General features: G+C 48.7%; 1 protein-coding gene across 4 annotated transcripts in view; it reads right to left on the bottom strand.

The window, feature by feature from the left end:
- Window positions 1-15,345: 15,345 nt before the first annotated feature.
- The window catches only part of CDK12 (cyclin dependent kinase 12), a 79,841-nt gene continuing 73,143 nt past the window's right edge, over window positions 15,346-22,043 (bottom strand). Inside the window, exons 17-18 of one of the 4 annotated variants that reach the window (XR_006962354.1) lie at window positions 19,283-19,377; window positions 15,346-17,497 (exon numbers count right to left, since the gene is read on the bottom strand). Coding sequence is in view for 1 of the 4 variants with exons in the window: in XM_047081191.1 (XP_046937147.1) it covers window positions 19,353-19,377 (25 nt within the window). In the remaining 3 variants the exon portion in view is untranslated. Of the gene's footprint in view, window positions 17,498-18,996; window positions 19,378-22,043 lie in introns of those variants that run through there. The other 3 variants (XR_006962353.1, XM_047081190.1, XM_047081191.1) reach the window with 3 other exon arrangements.

Raw genomic sequence — 22,043 nt, 5'->3', positions numbered from 1 at the left:
CATCTAGGAAAGAATGAGTGAGGGGGAAAAGGCATCCAAATATCTCCTGCCTTTCATCAGCCAGGCAGTTCTCATGCCCCCAGAGAGTCTGGTGTACTGGAGACAATCCTAGATTTCTCATCCCATTCTCAATACTAACTGGGCAGGTTATTTCTCAGTGAGATTTTTTTTTTTTTATTCGAGAGAGAGAGAGAGCAGGGGAGGGGGGTAGAGGAGAGAGAGAGAATCTTAAGCAGGCTTTGCATTCAGTGCAGTGCCCAGTGTGGGACTCAGTCCCACAACCCTGGGCTCATGACCTGAGCCAAAATCAAGAATTGGATGCTCAATTGACTGAGCCACCTAGGCACCTCTCTCAGTGAGATTTAAATATAATTCATGTAAAGAGTTTAGCTCATTAACTGGTCACTATTATTACCATTATATTAACAGTATGGAAAGAGTGGTTAGCAGGTTTGGATGAAATAATGTAGCCGAAGCTTACAGCACAGTGTCTAACCATAGTGGATTCTCAATGAGCACAAGTACAGTATGAATTTAGTGGTAGAATTTCAGGAACTTAGGCAGTTAAAGGGAGCTGAGACAGAATTCTCCCTCCAAATGAAAGAAGCATGCACTCCCAAGTGCAACAGGAAGAATGGAAGTTAGACACAGACACACAAAAAAGCTGAAGGATGAGGTGGGAAGCAATAGAATCAGGTGGGGAGAGGGGACCCCCTTGGGGTGAAGCATCCAGACCTCCATCCTTCAGGGCCATGCAAGTCCTTAGAGTGTCTCTATTCCAAATCTGAAGCCTTTATCCACATGTCTTCCCACTTATTTCTTCTCTGGGCTTCATTTCTGTAAACAGCAGCATCCAATTAGTTGCTCAAGCCAAAAACCTAGAGTCATCGTTGAATTCTTCCTACCTCTCATTCTCCATATAGACTCTCACCAAGAACCACTGATCCTTGCTCCGATATGTACCCAAGTCCAGGCTCTTCTCTCCTTCCTTGGTGCTTTCCTCTAAGCTAGATCACATCACCTCTCATCTGGGTCTCTGCTCTGACCTCCCACCTTGCCCTACTCTGTTCCATTCTCTCGCAGCAACTAGGGTAATCTTTTTAAATTGTAAGCAGGGCCTTTCACTCTCTGGATTAAAATTTTCCAGCAGCTTCCTCAGCACATAGAATAAAACCCAAACTCTATCAGCTGGATTGGGTCCCTCCCTCCCTCCCTCCCCAGAGTCATCTGCCTCTGCCTCTCCCTCTCCATGCCTCATCCTCACTGGCCTTTCTTTCCACTCTGCACACACTAAGATAACCTCCCCACCCTAGGAACTGGATGGCTTTCTTGGCCCAACCAATCATCTTACCTTTCTCCCACTCTTCTTGGCTGGCTCCTTTTCATGCTTCAAGTCTGTTTGTCCACCCCCACCCTGAGAAACCTTTCGGATGCTTTTATCCAAAGCAGGTCCTTGGTTATTCTCTAGTACAACATTCTATTATTTCCTTTGCAGCATTTTAACTGTTGCCTTACTTTTTTTTTTTTTTTGTCTGCCTGTCCTGTTGGTCTGTAAGTTCTCTGAGAGCAGGGACCATAGCATTTGTTCTGTCCCCATGGTAAACTCTGAGCCCAGCATGAAATAGGTACTTAGTGTGTTTGAATGGCAGAATTGATGAATGCTTTGATATCTTGAGGGGTGGGGGTGGGTTGAGCAGGTCCTGTAGCCTGGGCTCCAACCTGCCCCATTAGGGGTCTGTCTCATCTCTCTTCCTCTCAGGAACCGGTCTGCTGGCAGCCTCCTAATTATATTTTACTTCACTATAAATCTTTTCGTTAAATATAATTGAAAAATACACCTTTTGAATCATCGCATTAACCTGGCATCCACTCTGAGACGGTAATTAAAAGCTTCCTAGAATGTCTCACCAGCTTGCGGAGAACTGACTTAGAGATCATCCTCTGTCAACCCCGAATGAGTATGCACTAGCCTCCCTGTCCCTAGAGAAGGTAGAGGCCCTAAGTTCAGGCTTGGGGGGTGGTGAGTATGTTCCCCCTCTTCTCTCTCGATTGCAGGATTCAGACAGCTGGGAGCAATGCCCAGACTCCTGACCAGCATTCCTCTGGGGCCTCAGGTCTGCTATCCTCCCCGTCCTCATTCTCTCCTCAGCTCCAGGCTCGGAGCTGTCCCAGGTGGAAGGTCAGGAAGGAAGGGGAAAAAGAAGGAACAAATGCTCTCCCAGCACCTAAATGAGTTGGATCTGTCCCAATAAGTCTTTGTAGCTCCCAGAAGGCAGGCTGTGGCATTGATGCTGGGAGAGGTTCTGCAATGTGGTAGGGTTAGAATTCAAAGTCAAAGCCAGGATCTGCGAATCTAACAAATAACATTGCCTCCTTTCAGAGTCCCAGTGTGGCCATTGGTGACTGGTGTCCTCAGGCCAGCCCCTCTCCCTTTCCAGGCCTCTGGTTCCTTAAACTCCAGGCCAGAGAGTTTAAGGATGAATTCTGGATTCATCTTTGACAATGCTCTTTTACACCTCATATCTGATTCAGAAGCAAATCTGTCTGCTCTGCCTTCAAAATAAATCCAGAATCTGACCACTTCTCATCATGCCACTGCTACCACCCTGGTCCAAGCGGCAGCCCCCTCTCTCTTGGATGACCACAGTTTCTGCCTTTGGTACCTTCAGTCTATTTTTGGTGAAGCAGGCAGAGTGATTTTATTTATTTATTTATTTATTTATTTATTTATTTAGTTAGTTAGTTAGTTAGTTAGTTAGTTAGTTTAGTAGACTCCATGCCTAATGTGGGGCTCAAACTCACGACCCTGAGATCAAGAGCCACATGCTCTACCAACTGAGGCAGCCAGGCAGCCCATTTTTTTTTTTTAAATAACAGCTTTGCTAAGCTATAATTCACTCATTTAAAGTGTACAATTCAGGGCGCCTGGGTGGCTCAGTCAGTTGGGTATCCAACTCTTGATTTCGGCTCAGGTCATGATCCCATGTTTTGTGAGTTCGAGCCTCACATCAGGCTCTGTACTGATAGTGCAGGAGCCTGCTTAGGATTCTCTCTCTCCTTCCCTCTCTGCCCCTCCCTTACTCACACTCATGTGCTCTCTCTCAAATAAGTAAATAAACTGTAAAAATAAATAAAGTGTACAATTCAGTGGTTTCTTAGTATATTCATGGGGTGGTGACCATCACCACAATCAATTTTGAACATTTCATCACCCCATTTAACAGTCACTCCCCATTCCTCTCAACCCCCACAGCCCTCGGCAACCAAAAATAAAACATTACCTTCTCTAAGAAGCTTTTCCTGACTACCCCATCAAAAACTGCACCTCCTTTCCCTCTCCTTCCTTGCTTTATTTTTCTCTTTAATACATATCACCATCTAACATGCTATGTATGTCACACATTTATTATGTTCCCTTGTATTTTCCCCTTCTATTTGTGTGTATTCACACACAATCCCGCTGTGGGTAGAAGCTTTTTTTTTTAATAGTAGACTCCCAGCACCTAGGACAGGACCAGGTACATAATAGGTGCTCAAGAAACAAATGTGGTATGAATGAACTCAATAATATAGGTATTGAGATCAAAGATCTCAAAAGTTGCATTCATGCTCTAGGGGCAGGCAATGAAGACTTATCCTGGGGTTCAGCTCTTGGGTGCATGAATTTATTTCTCTCTTCTTTTTTCTCTTTTGGTCTTCTTTTCTTTCCTGCCCTAGACACAATGTTCCATTCACCTCCACCCCCTGGGCAATCCCTAACACCAACTCTCTTGGTGTTGTCCAGGGGACTTATTCCTCCTCCTTCTCTCCTTTTGCCCTTACCACCCCCTGACTCTTCCCCATTCTTCATTTTCAGATTCAATCCTGGAGAACATTAAATGAATGGTCTCTGGAAAGCTATTGGAAGAATAATCAGTCTCACTGAGTCCCCCAAGAATGGTGGCATTCATTTACTGTGCCCATGACTTGGGCCAAGCCTTGAGTTGAGTGCTTTTGACTAGCACCGTAAGATAGAACTTTCCGCAATGATAGAAATGTCCTGTTTCTGTTCTGTTCAATATGGTAGTCACTAGCCAATATAAGGTTATTAGGCATTTGAAATGTGACTGAGGAAATAAATTTTAAATTTTATTAAATTTTAATGAATTTAAATTTAAATAGCTATATGTGGCTAGTGGCTTCCAATTGGGCAATGCAGATTTACACACATTATATAATCTTTATGATAATCTTGGAGAGTAGATATTATTATCCCCATTTTACAGATGAAGAGGAGTGGCTAATCATGATGAGAACCCACATTTCTTGGTTTCTAGACCCTTCTAAGGAGCTGTTTCAGGGCTTGGCGTAGGAGTTATATGTATGAGAAAGGCATGGAAAGACAGTCATTCATTTTTTTCACTCAGTGAGACTTCATTGAACTTCATCTGCTAAAGACTGGGGATATATCCACAAATCTCTTACCGCATAACCTTCTGGGACACATTTTTATTCCCATTTGACAGATGAGAAAATTGTGACTCAGCCAGATTCAGCAACTACCAGATTTCCCTGCTCCCTTCTTCTTCCCTCACCTTTACTCTCTCACCCCTACTCCCTTCCCCCGGCCCCAGTCTATTCTCCCTATTGGAGCAACTGTGATCCTTTGAAACATTTGCCTGATCATGTTTTCCCTCACTGGAGATTTGGCCAGGTTCCCCATTTTATTCCCAGAGAAAACCAAAGGCCTATGGGACCCCATGCATTCTGTGCCTCTCCCATTCCCACTCAGAACCTACCTGCTTCTCCTTTCCCCGGATCCCTCCAGTCCACTGGCCCCCTTGGGCCCTTCAGGCCCTGGCTTGCCTGTTTGCTGGCTGCTCCCTGATATCCACACTGCCAATTTCTTCATCCCCTGAAGGTCTTAGTTCAAATGCTGCTCTTCCAAATGAGGTCTACCCTAACCTTCAGCCTAAAATGGCAACCTCCACCCCCCCCAACCTAGACTTGTCATGAACTTTTCCCCCTAACGCTTACCACCTACTAACATAATTTACTGATGTAAACGATGCCTATCTCCCAGCTAGAACATACATTTCTTGAAGGCAAGGATTTTTGTTTGAAATATTCTAGGGCCTCAAATAGTGCCTGGCAAATGGTAGGTTATCAGTGAAAATGTGTCAAATAAATGAACAAGCCTACTCTAGGTATTCCTGCTTTTGCAGCAGGAAGGCTCAGATTTTAACTTGAGCTCCTTTGCTTCTAAAGCCAGAATTCTTTCCCTCAAAGTCATTTTTTAACTAAGAATTCTCTCCAGTCCCCTCCCCAGGTTCTCTCCCTTAAGGGTGGCCCTGGGGTCACACAATTTCTAGCCTAGGTAGGGATATGAATTCCTTTATATACTCTTGGCTACAATGCCCAGGAATTGAACTAATTTTACCAAAACTCAGAGATCTCCTTTCTTCAAGGCAGGAGGCCTGGGTCTGTTTTTCTGGCTGTGGCCCCAGCAGGTATCCCCCTCACCCCAACCCCAGACTCTGCTATTCCTTCCCCTCTCTGCTGAGGAGCCTAGACTTTTCCTTCTTTCAGTGGGGTAACTTGGGAATGTAGCCACTCCCACCACACCTCTGGATATGCAGTAACACAAAGGCAAGTAGGCATCATTTCCCCCCATCCGTTGACTTCTTACCCCATGAGGAAAGTGACAAGATATTTCCTCAAGGCATGGTGCATGGGCAGGACCTCTTCCTTGGAACAGGCAACTGGGATTGTTTGTGAGTCCATTAGGAGAATGGGAGTTAGATAACAGGAAGGCCTTCCTAAAGTTTGGAAATGAAACAAAGGTCTCTACTTATGGGCTAAGATAATGAAGTGCATTCATCTTTCTCTAACCCTGTCCTGTACCTCTTCAGTAACAGGTAAAAATGACTGCAGACTGTCCCCTCAGAGCTCATTCCTCCCCAGTGTCTCTTCTCCTTCATTCTTCCTTGTCCCCTTTCCACCTCCCTTAGCTCAAAGCCACTTGCTGGGGCCCAAATGGAGAGACAGCTCCAAATGTGCCCCAGGGAATATTAAGCCATGTCCAGAGGGAAGAGCTGGTGTCTGATGTGCAGCCCAACCACCTTCTGGCAGTGAGGTTTGAGGGGATACCAGAGTCCAGTACCAGCTCTGCTGGATCACCACTGTGTGGTCCAGAAAAATCAGTCAACCTCTCTGAGCCTTAGCTTTCTCATCTGTAAAATAGGACTAACAAGATCTGCTCTACAGCATTGTGTGATTAGGAGATGGCTCACGGGAAGTTCCCGGCACAGGATAGGCACTTAATAGTTGGTACTGTTATGACTAATATTACTTGGGCTCCAGGATGCCCTCTCTTCCATCCCCATGGATGAGGGAGGGCCTTTTCCTCCATCATTCTCTATTCCTCCAGTTCAGATGAAAGTTCCAGATGGAGCCTCCAATCACACTCTGCTCTAATTGAACCTCTACACTCTGCTAGAATTCTTTTCCTAAAACTAACTTCCTGGAAGTTCCCCACCAGCTACCAGGACACAGCAAGCACAGTGATTAAGAGTTTGGGTTCTGGGGTCAAACCTGGGTTTGATACTCAATTCTATCACTTCCTAGCTGTATCTGTTAGGCAAGTTATTTGGTATCCCTAAGCCTCAGTTTACTTATCTGAAAAACAGGACAACAGTACTTGCTTTGTGTGGTTGTTGCAATAAAGGCAATTGGTACAAAGCATTTGGCACATGGAAGATGCTAGCCCTATTATCATAATGACATGAAAAAATCATAAATCCTGAGCATGACATGCAAGGTTATCTATAGAAGTTAGACTTCCCAATTTTTAGAGCAGGATTGTCAGAATGAAGCACCTGGCCTGCGCATCCAACCTGTTTCCTGCCATCCTCCACACGAACCCTATGTTTTGGTTGGCACAGTGCGTTACTCACCATCCCCATGCTGAGACCTCTCTCAGTGCCTTTGCACATGCTGTTCTTACTACCTCGAAAATTCTTTCTCTCCTTGCCCAACTGGTAAACTCCTACTCATCAGTTAAGACCTAAGTCAAGCCTACTGCCCTCTGTGAAGCCTTTCCAGACCTAGGGTCTGGGATCACATCCTGGTGCTCCACCACTCCAGCCCTTTACATCAGGTAGATGTTACCTTTAACATCAGGTAGAGAGCCACAGGCCTTAGGAGCAGGCTGCCTGGGTTGGAATTCTAGCTCTGCCACTTCCTACCACTTCATTTGTTACTTCACTCGTTTGTGCCTCAGTTTCCTGATCTGGAAAGTGAGATCATGATAATAATATCTGATAAGGGTCTGAGGAGTAAATGAGTTACTATGTAAAAATAATTTGGTCCCACACTTGGCACAGAATAAATGTCCAGTAAGGTGAAGCTGTCATAATTATTATTCCAGCCTCTTTTGCTTTCCAGGACAGAACTCAGTCTACATGTTGGTCTTCCAGACCAGGCTATGAGATTTGAGGGTAGGGGCTGGAGCTGATCCATGAAGCTCATGCAGAGTGGATACTTGGCACCTCTGCCAGGGTGGACAGTCACAAAATCTCTCCTTTATCAAGAGCTTTCTCATCTGTCCTTCAGGATAATACTATGAAACTGGGTCCAAGGTTCTTCCCACTTTACAGATGAGGAAATTGAGGCCAAGAGGAAAAGCCTACAGGTCCTAGTAAGCAAGCAAGTAGCAGGGCCAAGTTTTACCCTTGGACTCAGATGACTCCAATCACCTCCCCCTCCCCAGCCTCAGTTTTCTCATCTATGGAATGGGATGGTAGCTGTTTTTCTAATCTCTCAGGTTTACTGTATGGACTAATATATATAAATATAAAAGGAAGAATGGGGTTTCAGTCTCCCCTTATAAATTGGGTAATGCTTTGTCTAAGATAAAAATAAGAACTTTTCTGGGGGTGAAACTGAGGAGTAGCTGAGACTCAAATGGTCCCGAAGCCCCAATTCACCCCTCTCCCTAGGGCTTGTCTGCAGCCTGGGGCCAATTCAGCAACCTTCCTCTTTTCCTGGGCCCACTGCCAGCCCCTCCACCCCTTCCCCCTACCCCTTGCCACTGGAAGACAATGGTGGGCAGGCCCGGCCTTTGTGAGAGGGGTCAGGCCAGTTAATCTCAGACTGGGCTGGGGAGGGGCATGTAGGAGGACTAGGGGAAGGGAGAGGGGGCTGCATGTGGGGACAGACAACAGAGGGCTTGTGAGGGTCTTGGGGGGGGGGGATGGGTGGAGAGACACTAGAGGCCAGGGGCCTGAGGAGTAAATGCTTCAAACAGGCTTTGGGGAGCGTTTCCTCCGAATGTAGATTTGAGCTCCTATTAAACTTGCCAAAAATTTGTGTTAGCTAATGGATTCTTAATTCTGTCTAAAATGAGAGAGGGAAAATTATGCCATTCATCTTGTATTGGTTTGAAATTACATCTGACACCTAATCGATCATACTGTGGAACATTAACTCTTTGGAAGAGACCCAACTTTTCCTCTCTCCCTTGCTTTCCAGCGCTCTCGAGCCACCCCCACCCCCTGATTCCTTCTTTTGTATTTCATTAACTAAGCAAAGCTTTGGCTGTCTCTGGGGGTGAGGGGTGGGAGTTAGGGAAAGTGTTCATTTGAATCAAAAGAGATAACTAGGCCCCCCAATCTTTTGCCCAAGACCAGGGCCCCTGCTTCCAACCTTCAAGTGACCTCTCTCTTCCTGCATTTTCCTATGTATTCCGAGATCTAGAAAAGCAGAAAGAAAGAAAGGCGTTGGGGTGTGGGGCGACCTCAGAACCACCTTGGGGGCACCAGAGAGAGGCCTGGAGCCAGGCAAAGCTGAGCTAGCACCTGGGGCTAGGGCAGGGGCCGTGGCAGGGGGTTCACCTGCGACTTGCTTGGCAGATGGGTGAGGAGGAGGAGGGCAGATGACAATAGATTTACCTCTGGGGATCCTGATGAGCTCTGACTGAAAACCCCAACTCCAGACCGGCTTTCCAGGAGGAGGACTTTCTGGCAGCAGAGAGAACCCACTGGAGGCCAACAGACCTGGGCTGGGATCCTGGCTTCATTCCTGACAAGCTGTGTGACCTTGGGCAAGTTACATAATGCCTCTGAGTCTCAGTTTCCTTCTCTGTCAGAGCAGGATAATAACACAGGCATAGGGCTCAGGTGAGGACTAGATGAAATAATCCAGGTAAAGGGGGAACAGAGCCCATTGCCAGGCACACAGTAGGTACCCAATAAAGGTGACAGAATCCGGATCAACACTCCCCCTCCCTGATACTTCTACTTCCCCACTTCCCTTCCCACCCCCCTTCTTCCCTTTTCTCTCCTACCTCCAGCGCCTGGTTCCCAGGCAGACCTGGGCTGAGAAGCCACGAGGTCAGGTCTGTAAGAGCCAATGTCTTCTCCTAACAGGACACCAAAGGAGGCCTAGGTCCCCTGGGTCTCTGCAGGGCCCCTAGCCCTCTTCTTTCCTGGAGCTCCTCTGTCTCCTCCTAAAGTTGTAGGGGTTGTCTCCTGCATGGAGAGCTCTCTTAGCACCTTCCACCCTGCCTGGGTCTCTGGAGGAAAAGGAGCTCTGGGAAGTGAGGCCAGGAGGAGGGGCACCCCAGCTGGGAGAGAGCCACTTGCTTTTACTCAACATCCCTGACTTCTCCTGTGGTTTCCAAAGGGTGTCTGTCCCCAGTTTGATTATCCCATATTTTATCAGGAAGGGGTGGATTGGGCGGGGAGTGGGGGCTTGTCACTCAAGAGCAAGGGAGGACAAAGGGAACCAGGTAGGTGTGAGACTGGGGAGGGGGGCAGGGACATCACCCCCATCTCTATTCCCTGGGAGGTACCATGGATTCTCCCTCAGGTTGGCTTTAGGCACTATGCGAAAAGAAGCTTCCACAGCCCTCCAGCTCCATGTGAAGGGAGTCATCATGGAAGGAATGTGGCATGCACCTCGGGCACAGAGGACACATGGGGGCTGAGGGCCTCTTTCATTGTATATCAGGGTAGTCTCATCTTCTCAGCATAGACTTCATTCTCAGTAAGCACCCATAAATACCTGAATGAGTGAATGTACAGGTGAAGGGACCTGGCTGGTTTAAGTGACCAGTCAAGGTCACATAAGGAATCATTAACTCCTATCAGGTATCTGCTCCAAGTGCCAGAAAGAACTGCCTAGAATGCTCCGACTGTATTCTTGAGCCTTGTGGAGGAGCCCCGTGTGAAGACTATGAATAATGTTGAAACATCACCCAGTACCCTCATTTTACAGAGGAATGCAGGACTAAGAAAGGGGGTCCGATTGACCAGGGCCACAGGGTGAGGCAGGGCAGCTGAGGATGTGAGGCCCTGGCTCTCAGTCCAGTGCTCTTCTGTACCCACATCATGAATGTGAAGGGACATTTTCTAGGCCTCTTGTCCATTCCCAGCAGAGCCTACGTGGTTTCTGGGGAATGGGCTGGAGTTTTGGGAGGGAGTCCGGAGAGCTGCTGAAAGAGGCTTTCCCTGAAGAGAGAAAAGCAGACGGGGGGTGGTGAGGTTTCTTAACTCCCTCTCCCGCCCCAACACACATACAAACACACAGCGGCAGGAATTTTATTTCCAAATGTCCCTTCTCTGGGGAGCTTGCTGTTTCCCAGGAGACGCCTGGTGGAGATGCCCCTTCCTGCCAGCCTCCCTGGCAGCCACTAGGCGGCTGTGGCTCCCTTTTCTGCCTAGAGACGCCACAGCAAGGGTCCCACGTGGTTTGTATTAATAGGAAGTGGAGCCCAGGACTACAGACACAGAGGATGGAACAGTCCAGCCAGGGGTGGGTGGGCAGCCAGGCCAGTAGACTGAGGCAGCCTCTCCCAGGGCCACATTGATCAAGGGCCCCAGGCAGCCTGGCATGTCTAGATACATGTGCTGACCTGCTTCTGGTCACCAGAGAAAAAAGAAAACAATCCTCCCTGACATCTTCTTCCCCAAACTGGAAATGTTTTTGTGTTTTTATCTTAAATATAAAAGTAATGCATGACTGTTACAAAAATAGATAATTCCAACAAAACAGAATGAACAAAAGCTCCAGACTCAAATTTTAGGATCTGTCTTTTCCCATAGGAAAGCAATCAGCCTCTAGCAAAGAGTCCAAGGCAAAAGTCTGCTTTGTTCAGGAAGAAGTGGGAAAGTATCATGACACTGTGGAAAGTTCTAGAATTTTGGAGGTCCTCCTGGAGCAAACACCCTTATACTGGAGAGACTGCTATGTGTATCTGTCTGTTTTCCCCTCAGAAGATCAGCCGCTTCAGAGTGGAGTTCTTCCCACTCACTCTGTGTTATTCCCACACTTCCACCTTCTGGGTGCACCATGCTGCCCCAGTGTGGTCACCCAGGAAATGTGGGTTGGAAGAATAAATTCATGAACTTACAGATAAGGAAACAGACCCAGAGATAGACACTGGATTACCAGAGTGGCCCAGATCATGTTCACAAATACAATGATTGCCACAGCTCTGGAAAAAACTGGCTTCAAATTCTCCACCAGCTCCCTCTTCCCCAGGGCTGTGGAGAGCTAAAGATTGGAGTTAGCCAAAGAGGGCAGGGCTACAGAAGAAATTTCCCAGGTCTGGCCCTTGGACAGGACAGCTCTGAGGCACTAGAGGGAGACTGTCAGGTCTTGTAGGAAGAGAGGCCCCACCCAAAGAGGGATGGGAGTGGTGGAGAGTCTGATGTGAATTTAGAAATTAAATCTATGCCAGGCCAGTGAGGTGGAGAGCAGTTTTGCCCTTCTACCCTGACAAGGAAGCAGATCTGATTGGAAGTTTCCACGTCACCTTCCAGTTAAGAAGGGATTTAAGTATATGGAGGAAACTTACCTCCTTCAAGGAGAAGGGACGGATTCATCCAACACAGCAGCAGGGATGGAAGCCAGCCCCTCATCTCCCTTTCTCTTCCTTGCTAGAGAGTCCCATTAACCATTGATAACTGTCAGGGAGGTCTTAACCCCATTTTACAGATTAATAAACCAAGGCTAAAAAAGGTAAAGTTACTTGCCCAGGTAACAAACCAAGTGGCAGGACTAGAAAGGCCCTCCGGCCTGGCTCCCGGATGCTCTTTCCACTGAGGCCTCACCGCAACACCTGGAGTAGGGAGCCACCATTTTGTGGCCAGACCACCCTCTGCTAGATTTGGGCACAGGTTCTCTAACTCACAGAGGCCCGTGGGCTTCGTTTGAGCTCAGATCCTTGCCGTGTCCAGTGTTGTTTGGGCAGACCCTGTCCCTGCTTCCCCCTGAGAACTGGATTTAAGGCGCCTAGAGAGGCCTGCAGTCACCCGGGCTTGGCCCACGTGATCAGTGCTCCTGGAAGATGTCACCTTTCCCATTTTGCCAAGGCTTCTTCTGAAGTTCTCAGTCCATCACTGTGCTCCCTCCCCACCCCAAACCCTCCAGACTTTCGGGTTAGGGTGCAAAATTTTTGCCAAGGGCAGGTCCCAAGACCCGCGGCGTTCATGGCCCAGGGCGGGCGCCTTGGGCGGTAGCACTGAACCGGGCCCGCCACAGCTCCGCTCCTCCTTTGGGCCCTCCCCGCCCACGAAGGGGGGCAAAGGCTGCCCCTGCCCTTCCTCCTTGACCTGTCCAGCGGGCCGCAGCGGGGCACCGACGGACCGGCAGCCCGAAGAGCGGCTGGGGGCGAGGGCCGGGGAAGGGGTCCGCAGATGCCGCCTCGGCCCCCCTTCCCTGACCGGGGCCCCCACGGTGTCGGGGAGCAGGAGGAATCAATCAGGATAATGAAGCCGCAGCCTGCCACGCACCGCGGGGGCACTGAGGAGCCGGGGCCAGTGCCAAGTCCGCCAGACGGTTCGGAGGAGCCGAGCCCGGCACGGCCCGGCGGCGGCGGCGGCTGCGGCGGCGGCGGCGGCGGCGGAGGAAACCCGGAGCCGGCGCGGAGGCCGGACGAAGCACCGCGCAGGTCCTTGGCAACAGCGCCTTGGCAACCGGGACGCCCGAGAGGAATCTTAAAGCTGCAGAGCCTCCTTTCCTCACCGCTGCCTCCTCCTGGACCTCAGGGAAAAGGGTCGTGCCCAGAGTTAGTGGTGGGAGTCAGGCCCTGTGCCTCTCGGGACTTGGGGGTCCAACTCATACCCTTACTCCTTCATTCATCAAATGTAGATTGAACCTACGTGCCCAAGCACGGGCTAGACACTGGGGAGGGGAACGGGCTGTGATTAAAAACATGAACAAAGTCCTGCCAAGAGGAGTTCACAGTCTAGCGCGCAAGGCAGACCAGACTGGCTGAGGTGAGCAAAACCCCGTACTACCCAGGATGAAGGGGCTTAGGCTGGAGGGCTGAGGGGCTATTACAAAATAATCCTGCAGCACCTGCTTTGTTCTAGGCCGTGGGTTAGTTTGTTCCTGGACTGTGCTATTATCCCTCCAAAAGTCCTGTGAGATGGGTATTATTTTCATTACCATCATTTTCGATCCTATTTTAAAGAAGAATAATCAGGGGCACCTGGGTGGCTCAGTCAGTTAAGCCTCAGACTCTTGATTTCCGCTCAGGTCATGATCTCATGATTAGTGAGATCGAGCCCCTCATTGGTCTTTGCACTGGCAGTACAGAGCCTGCTTGGGATTCCCCCCCCCCCCCCTCTGCTCCTCCCCTACTCACACGCACTCTCTCTCAAAATAAATAAGTAAACATTAAAAAAAAAAAAAAAGATGAACAATCAGAGGTCCAGAGTGGCAAAGGGACTTTTCCAAAATCCGATATTATGTTTTGGACAATTTAGGACTTTTGACTCTGGCCAGCTTTCATTGCAGCATGATGTCTGGAAGGTTAGACCTGAGTGAGGACTTCCCAATACAAATCATGTAGGAAATGAGGAGAAAGAGTAGCTGAAGGTAGAGATGGCTACTTCTCTCTTCTGCTGCCCACTAGACCAACCTTGTCTGCATGGCAGGCCTATATGTAAGCAGAGACAACTAGAAGGGTGACCTCCAGAGGTCCCCCTGGTTCTGCAATTTGATGTCTCCTGCCTGAAGTCTAGGCACTGTGCCACCCTTCTGGGCAGCAGTATTTGGCAGGGGGCTGCAAACTAGGGGAGATTCCAGCCTTCTGAAACAAGGGGTCAGGGATGATGGGGGAGGATTAAAGGGGTGGGAAGGGGCTTTGGCAAAAGAAAGCCAGAGTCAATATCAATAGGAAGACTGGGCTTCATCTTCCCTTCTCTTGTCCACCTATCTTTCTCTTTCTGCACATCCATTCAGGTAAGAAATTTGTGCCAGGGCCTGGGGTAGGCTCAGAGACCTTTGGGAAGGCAAAAAATCACGCTGACTTTATAGCCAGACTCATCTGGTTTCAAATCCTGGCTCTGCCACTTATCAGCTATGTGAGCTTGGGCAGGTGATTCAGTCTCCCTGAACCTCACTCAGTTTCCTCCTCTGTAGAGTACAGACATTAGTATCTACCTTTCAGGGCTATTGTGAGACTTAAATGCATTGAGAAAAATGTATGTATGGTGTCGAGCACATGGTAGATGCTTAACAAATGATAACTTTAAAGATCTCTTTATTTTGATAGTCTGATAATGGCTCCCAAAGATATATCTACCTCTTAATCCCTGGAATCGGTGAATGTTACCATTCTGGAAAAGAAGATCTTTGTAGATGAGATTAAATTAAGAATCTTGAGATGCAGAGGGGGGGCCTGGGTTGCTCTGTCGGATAAGCGTCTGACCGGCTCAGGTCATGATCTCATGGTTCGTGAGTTTGAGCCCTGAGTCAGGCTCTGTGCTGACAGTGTGGTGCCTGCTTTAGATTCTGTTTCACTCTCTCTGCCCCTCCTCTGCTCATGTTTTCTCTCGCCTGCGCTCTCTCTTTCTCAAATAAATAAACATTAAAAAAAAAAAAGAATCTTGAGATGCAGAGATTATTCTGGATCATCTGGGTGGGCTCTAAATGCCACCACAAGTGTCCTTATAAGAGAGAGGCAGAGGAAGATTATACACACAGAGAAGAATAAAAGGTGATGTGAAGACAGAGGAAGAAATTGGGAGTGATGCAGTCACAAGCAAATAAATGCCAAAGACCACTAGAAGCTGAAAGAATAGATTCTCCCTTAGGGCTTCCAGAGAGAGAGCACAGTCCTGCCAACACCTTGATTTTGGCCCAGTGAAACTGATGTTGAACTACTGGCCTCCAGAAATGTGAGTGAATAAATTTGTTGGTTTTTGTTTTTGTTTTTGTTTTGTTTTGTTTTGTTTTTAAGCAACCAAAGTTGTGCTAATTTGTTACAGAAGCTATGGAAAATGAATACATTTACAATGGAGTTTCCAGCTTTTTTTTTTTTAAGTTTATTTATTTATTTTAAGAGAGAGAGAGAAGGCACAAGCAGGGGAGGGGCAGAGAGGGGGAGAAAGAGAGAATCTCAAGCAGGCTCTGCACTGTCGGCTTAGAGCCTGACTTGGGTTCAATCTCTCAAACCACAAGATCACGACCTGAGTCAAAATCAAGAGTCAGATGCTTAAGCTTAACCAACAGAGCCACCCAGGAGCCCCAGTGGAGATTCCATCTTGAACAAAACCCAGTACCTTCCCTCTAGGAGTTCAAAGTCCAATGGGAAATGAGAGAACTAAACAGTGCATAGGGATGCCCAGAAGGTAGAAGAGGAAGGTAGGTAAGGCTGTTGGAGTTAGGGAAGGAATTAGCCAGGTGAGGGGCTAAAGCAGGAAGGGCATGCCAAGCAGAGGAAACAGTGTCAGTAAAGGGGTAGGGAAGAACATTGACTTTAGAAGACTGTCCATGTTTGGGAGGACAGGTGCATGGGGATGTAGGGGGTGGTATGACAGAACTGCTGAGGTAGTTGGCAGGGGCAAGAGGGCCAAGTAGTTTCCAACCCAGAATGGAATCAACCCCTCCACTTTGTGCTGCACTGGGCTTCAAATCAGAGAATGCTAGACTGACCCTAGGCCTTAGAGACCATCCAGTGCAGTCCTCCCATTTCACACATAGGGAAATTGAGGCCCCTAGAGAGCGAGTTCATCGAGGGAATAAGCTACAATAAGATGGCTACACTCTGGCCTCTCTCTTGAGCCTCCCTCTTGAGTGTTCCATGTCTGAGGGTCTCAGAGATGCTGCCTGATGGTCCCTCTGTAGAACACATCCAAAAAACACAAGCCCTGTGGTCTCTAAACAAAGGGAGTGATTTGCATATTATTTGCATGTTGCTAATTAGATGAGAGAAGCAGATTCACTTAGCCTTCTCCCTTTGTGTCCCCCTGTCCTATGTCCTTCTCATGGAGTTCTTCTTCCTCATCCATCTGTTGACCTCAGCAACTTCTCCCATAATTCCAGCCCAAGCCTCTCCCCCAAAGGCCCCTTACTCAGCTCCTGCACAACCCCTTCTGTATTAAGCATTTGGTCCTGTCTGGAAAAAGTACCTGGTGGGTCTTTAGTCTGAGTGGAGGATCTTGGAGCAGGTTATGGTGGAAAGGGAGGTGAGGGGTGTTCCAGCTTGAAGTTTTCTCTGGGAATGGGAAACAGTGAGCTCTGTCTCCTTATAGTCCAGGGGCTATCTGAATGGGGCTATGGAGTTGGAGAGGGGGAGAGTGCTCCTTGGGGATCTGGTGGGCAGGTGCCAGCTGCATGCCCCGGGCCTGCCCCAAGCCTCTTGGCTGGCAGCCACACCAGTCCGTGAAGAAGCTGGCTTCTTTGAGGAAGGAGGATTCCTGGGGAAGGTCAGGAAGCATCCCTTGGCCTGGCAGTCTAACATGGAAAAGGCTGAGGTTACCATGAGAGTTCTGTGGATCCTCCAATGGGGACAGCACATCCAGATTCTTAATGGCTGTCATCAACCTAGCTCAGAAAAAATGTGAGGCGCTGTGCTCAACTGAGCAGTGTCTCCTTGAGGGTAGGCACTCAGTAAATGTTTTCTGATAATGAGGGGCCACCTGTCTCATGAGAACAGGTAAGGAGGAAAGGGGGCCACAGAGAGGCATAGATTCTGCCTCTCTCACCTCTCATTAGCCTCCTCTTTCCTCTGAAATCAAAGCTATGCCCAGCGCCTCTCCCAAGTGAGATGTATAGGCTTGTCATATGATGACCACCAGAGAAGGCACCACACTGTAATCAAGACAGGTGCACAGGATGAGCACAGGTATCCCTAACCCCTATGCTGGCAGAGTTGCTGTGGCGCTTCATCACCATCATGGCTGACTCAAGGTAGCTGCCAGGAGCTGGGGAACATTGGTGCATTAGGATTCATGGAAAAACATGGCTCAGGCTAACAACTTGCAGAAACCAACCTGGTTAGGACAGTGGTCTGGATGTGGGAAGACTGCTCTGCATATGTGAATAATTCTTCTCCGTGCATGGGTAATAAGTGAGCTGCGTGTACACATGCTCCACGGGGCTTCAGCAAGCATCCTGACCTGCATGCACATATCCCAGCGCGCACAAGTGTATACTGCACAGGAGTGTCTTCATGGAATTCCATCTTCCTTCTTTCCTCCTCTGGGTCTTCTCTTCTTGTTTCCTGGTAAAATGGGAAGTGGCGTAGGAATATTAGTTTCACTATCCCCAGCCTTGATCCCTTGTGTTGAAGTTCCCTGCCTCCATTTGCCCATGACAGCAACTGGTGGATTCCCTCTTGGTCTTGAGTTGAGGGATCCCAGCTCCTGGGATGACCATCTTGCATCAATTCCTCTGACCTGGTGTGTACCATGTCACTTCCTCATCTAGTGTCCAAGTCGAGGGGAGAGGTGAGAGGAACTAGGGTGATGCTACAGGAGTGGGAATAGGAAGGGTGGATCAGATACTGTTCGATTTTGCCTGGGTCCCTCTGGAGCACTGCTGCTCATTTAAAATTCCGATTTAAAGCCGAGCGGCTCTTTAAATTTCCACATTAGCATGCCGCCCTGATGCCAGGCCAAGATGTTGGGATGGATTTGGCAGGAACGCCTCTAACAGCGGCAAGCAGCAGCATTTGCCAGCAATAAAACAACGCATGAATAAAAGAAAGCCGGCTTGGCAGCAGCAGCAGCCCAGGTAGCTGGGTGAGCCCAGGAGGGGCCCTCATATTTGGGGCTCAGAGGCATGAAGGCTTGTACAGGGGCATGTGTGAGTATAGGCCTATGTGGCGGTCTTGCCTTCCCCCCTCACCCTCAATCTGTGCCTGCGGTGGAATTTGGGGTGAGGGCCCAGGCAGGATTGGGGTTTCTCCCCTGTGCCTGTCCCACCTCCTTCCCCACAGGCTTATCGTCTTTGAGGAGACAGATGTTGCTTTTGATGAGGACATAGGGACTTGGCCCAGAGCCTGAGTTGTCCTACTTCATTAGGGACCCAGAGAACAGGTGGGGTCAGAGAGAGCAACAATGCCTAGAGTGGCTTCCAGATCCATGACCCCAGGTACTGGGGTGCTGGGGGGCACTGTCAGGACAAGGCTACTGGGTCAAAGACACCATGAGGACTGAGTATTGATGCCAAGCTGGGTGGGAGAGATGCTCTGGGATGGGCAGTTGGCTAGAATTGGGAGTGGTCTGGGAGAGGAAGGGGCTGCCAAGCCTGATGTAACATTAACTTCCTGCAGATTCAGGTATTTTGTTTGAGGTCGGATGGCAAGGGCAGCAAAGATGTCAGATAAAGCCCCTGGGCTGAAGGCTGGGCACCTCCTAGAGGTCATTTTGTCCATTCCCTGCTTCCCAGGGTCTAGAGACTACAGCCCCAAAGGACTGGCTGCTGGCTCCTGTGTTCCTCTGCTCCAATCACCTAGCTGAGGATCATCACTATCGCCCCAGACATTTCAAAGAACAAGCAGATTGTCTTGTTCTCACCATCTATCCCTCCTACTTGGTCAAACCATCTCCTTCTCTGAAGTCCAGGGGAATGGGACAGGAGCAAACAGAGGAGTGGCAACAGATGGTCTCTGCAGTCTCAGCTAAGGCAGAAAAGAGGGGTTTTCTTCAGAGCACCCTTTTCTGATGGAACTCCTCTCCTCCAGCTCATGAGTGATTTCAGGACCCACATGGAGAGTTGTTGGGACTTTGAATTCTCTCCATCCCTGGAAAAGCTGGAGAGCATACAGGCAGGTCCAGGCACTGGTAAGGTAGGGGCCTCATATTCTGAAACTTGGTTTAGTCCTGTCCTGATTGATTTCTCCCCTCCCAGGGAGAATGAGGTGGCCTGACCTCCCAGGCACCCTGTTCTCTGGTCCATACATTGGGGATGACTCAACTCTGGGGTGAGGAAGTAGATAAAAAACTGAGTTTAGGCCAGAGGGATGTCCTTTTGTCATTTATTCATTCATCCAACAAATATTTACCAAACAGTTGCTTTATGCTAGGCACTGTGCTGGGCACTGGGAGCACTTTGGTGAATACAGATAGACGTGGTCACTGTCCTCGTGGAACTTTCCATCTGGTGGGGGAAACAGGATTATTATTATTCAAATGACTGCACAAATAAGTGTGAAATCACTGTTCTAAGTGCTCTGAAAGAAGAATATACAGTACTGTGAAAGTGTATAATCGGGGGACTTGGCTGGGTCCAAGGAGTTGAGGATGAGCTTGCAAAGGAGACAGAGAAAGAGCAGCCAGAGTGTAGAAGAATTGGCAGAGAAATCATAGAATCAAAGGAGAAGTTGGTCAATTGTGTTGAGAGATGCTGAGAGCTCATGAGACACCTATTCACCCTGACACCTCACCTGCTAGTTGTGAGTACAGGTATGGGAAGTCTCTGGCATTGTGCCTGGCTCACAGTTGGTGCTCTGTAATGTTAGCTCCCTTTCCCCCCTCCCCAAGCTGAGTCCTCCCTCCAGGGACCCTAGATTTCTGAAACAAAGGGGCCGCTTAGTCTCAGCCTCCTCTGTCAACTCAGACCCCAACCCCTAGCCATCCAGTCCTCAGTGAGGGATTCTGGGCTCCTCCCTGCCTCTTCACATTGGTCCCATGGAGCCCTACCATTTCCTAACCTATTTCCTCCTTTGTGTTGGCATTCCATGAAGAGGGGCTGGGGGCTGGGTCTCAGAGAAAGATGTCATTCTGGCTCTGCTTCTGGGCTGAGTCTGAGAAGGGAAGAGTGTTGGAATCCTCAGCAGCTCCCAAAGCTGCCCAGGGTGAATCTGAGTGTCTTAGGTAAGGAGCGGGAGTAGTTGGGGAGATGGGAGGGGGGCTGCCCACCCAAGGCGGCGTAGAGCCCAGAGCCTTTTCCATTGCAGACACCCCATCTGTCTCCCACAGAAGGCTCGGGTTGGAGGAGGTGCCGAAAAGGGGGGTATGGAGGGTGAAATTGTACAGTCTGTGATCTAGTATGACGGCAGTGAAGGTGCTGACTGGGGAGAAGGGTGGAGGGTCAGGGTGGGGTGTTGGCTGGGAGAACTAGAGGTCAGAAGCTGGGACTGGAGGTGGGGAAGATGACAGGGATACTCTGTGCTACCCTCCGTAAGGGGCCCTGTGTTTGATTTTGATTTATAGCTCCCCACCCCAATGACCACAGGGCAAAGAATCACACCTCTCTAGTCAACAAACCAGTAGTGTTCCTAAGCCAAGGACTGGATTCATAGCATCTCCCTCTCTCCAGCAGTCAGACCTTTTCCAGACCTTAAAATAATATTTATTTAAATTTGGCAGTTTTCAGAGTGTTTCCTTTCACATATCACTTTAATTGATCTCGCTAAAATCTAGGGAGGTAAACATTATCATTCTTGATCTATAGATGAAGCAACAAGGAGTTTAAATAATTAAGTGGGGGCGCCTGGGTGGCTCAGTCAGTTAAGCATCCAACTCTTGGTTTCAGCTCAGGTCATGATCTCATGGTTTGTGAGTTCAAGCCCCACATCAGGCTCTGTGCTAACAGCATGGAGCCTGCTTGGGATTCTCTCTCCCTCTCTCTCTCAAAATAGGTAAATAAAAATTAAAAAAAAAAAAAGATCAAGTGAATAACTTGGATCACAGGAGAGTAAGGAGAGGGGGCACTAACCTAGGTGTTCTGACATGCAGCCACTAGGTTATCCTTAGGCCTTCCTTGCTCCTCATTTTTGGTGATTCTGTACAGCCCCCACTGCCAGGTCAGGTTGGGGTTTTCTAGTAGATAGCTCAGAATAACTCCTTCCCTGTGACTGACAAACTTTGAGAGATACCCAGGCCTTTGGGAGATACATACATCCACTTAGCTCCCACTCCTGGATACCAACATCCTGACACTAGGAAACTGGACATCCCCAGAGGGATGGGCCTCCCACATATAGAAATATGAGAGGGCTCTAGACTGGAAGTGGTCAGAAAATGAAGGCAAGGCAGGGGGTGGGGAGTGGAAATTGCCAGCCCAGTTAGTTGCCCTGTTATGGTCCACTCCAGGTCCTGAGTAGACCCTTGGGAATCCCTGTGGACACCCCCTCCCCACAATCCAAATTCTTTCTTTTTTTTTTTTTAATATTTTATTTATTTATTTTTTTGAGAGAGAGAAAGAGAAAGTTAAAGAGTATGAGCAGGGGAGGGACAGAGAGAGGGGTAAACACAGAACCTGAAGTAGGCTCCAGGCTCTGAGCTGTCAGCACAGAGCCAGACACGGGGCTTGAACCCACAAACTGTGAGATCAGGACCTGAGCCGAAGTCAGGAGCTTAACCGACTTAGCCACCCAGACACCCCCCCCTCCACATCCCAAGTTCTAAATACTCCCCCCCACCACCTATATTTAAGAGAATATGATTCCACAGCTTTCCTACCTACTCCAGTCTTTTTTCCCACTCTTCCCTTTGGAAGTTCTTCCTCAGGTATAACTTTATTTCTTCAGGCTCCAGCTTAATCCCTTTAAAAGCCCTTTAAAACAGGTGCCAAGGGAACCCAAGACAGGGCTTGGGTTATTAAATATAAATAGACAGGGGAGGGGAACTGAATATAGTCAGATATTTTATCTCTCAGTCCCTGCAAGTTATTGGGAAGAAGGCACTAGTGGTTGCTAAGCAACAGGTCTCCATAGAGGACAAGGCATGAGAGGAAAAAGCCTCTTTTGAATATTGAGGTGAGAGGGTAGGGAAGGTGGGGTCAAAGGGCTATGGACCGGCAGGTCTCGGGCTACAGGAATG

Source organism: Lynx rufus, unplaced genomic scaffold, assembly GCF_022079265.1.
Source record: "Lynx rufus isolate CCGP_SWC_20201006 ecotype Redwood Valley unplaced genomic scaffold, mLynRuf1.p SCAF_18, whole genome shotgun sequence".
In the NCBI taxonomy this organism is placed as follows: domain Eukaryota; kingdom Metazoa; phylum Chordata; class Mammalia; order Carnivora; family Felidae; genus Lynx; species Lynx rufus.
This window is presented reverse-complemented; position numbering and strand designations above follow the sequence as displayed.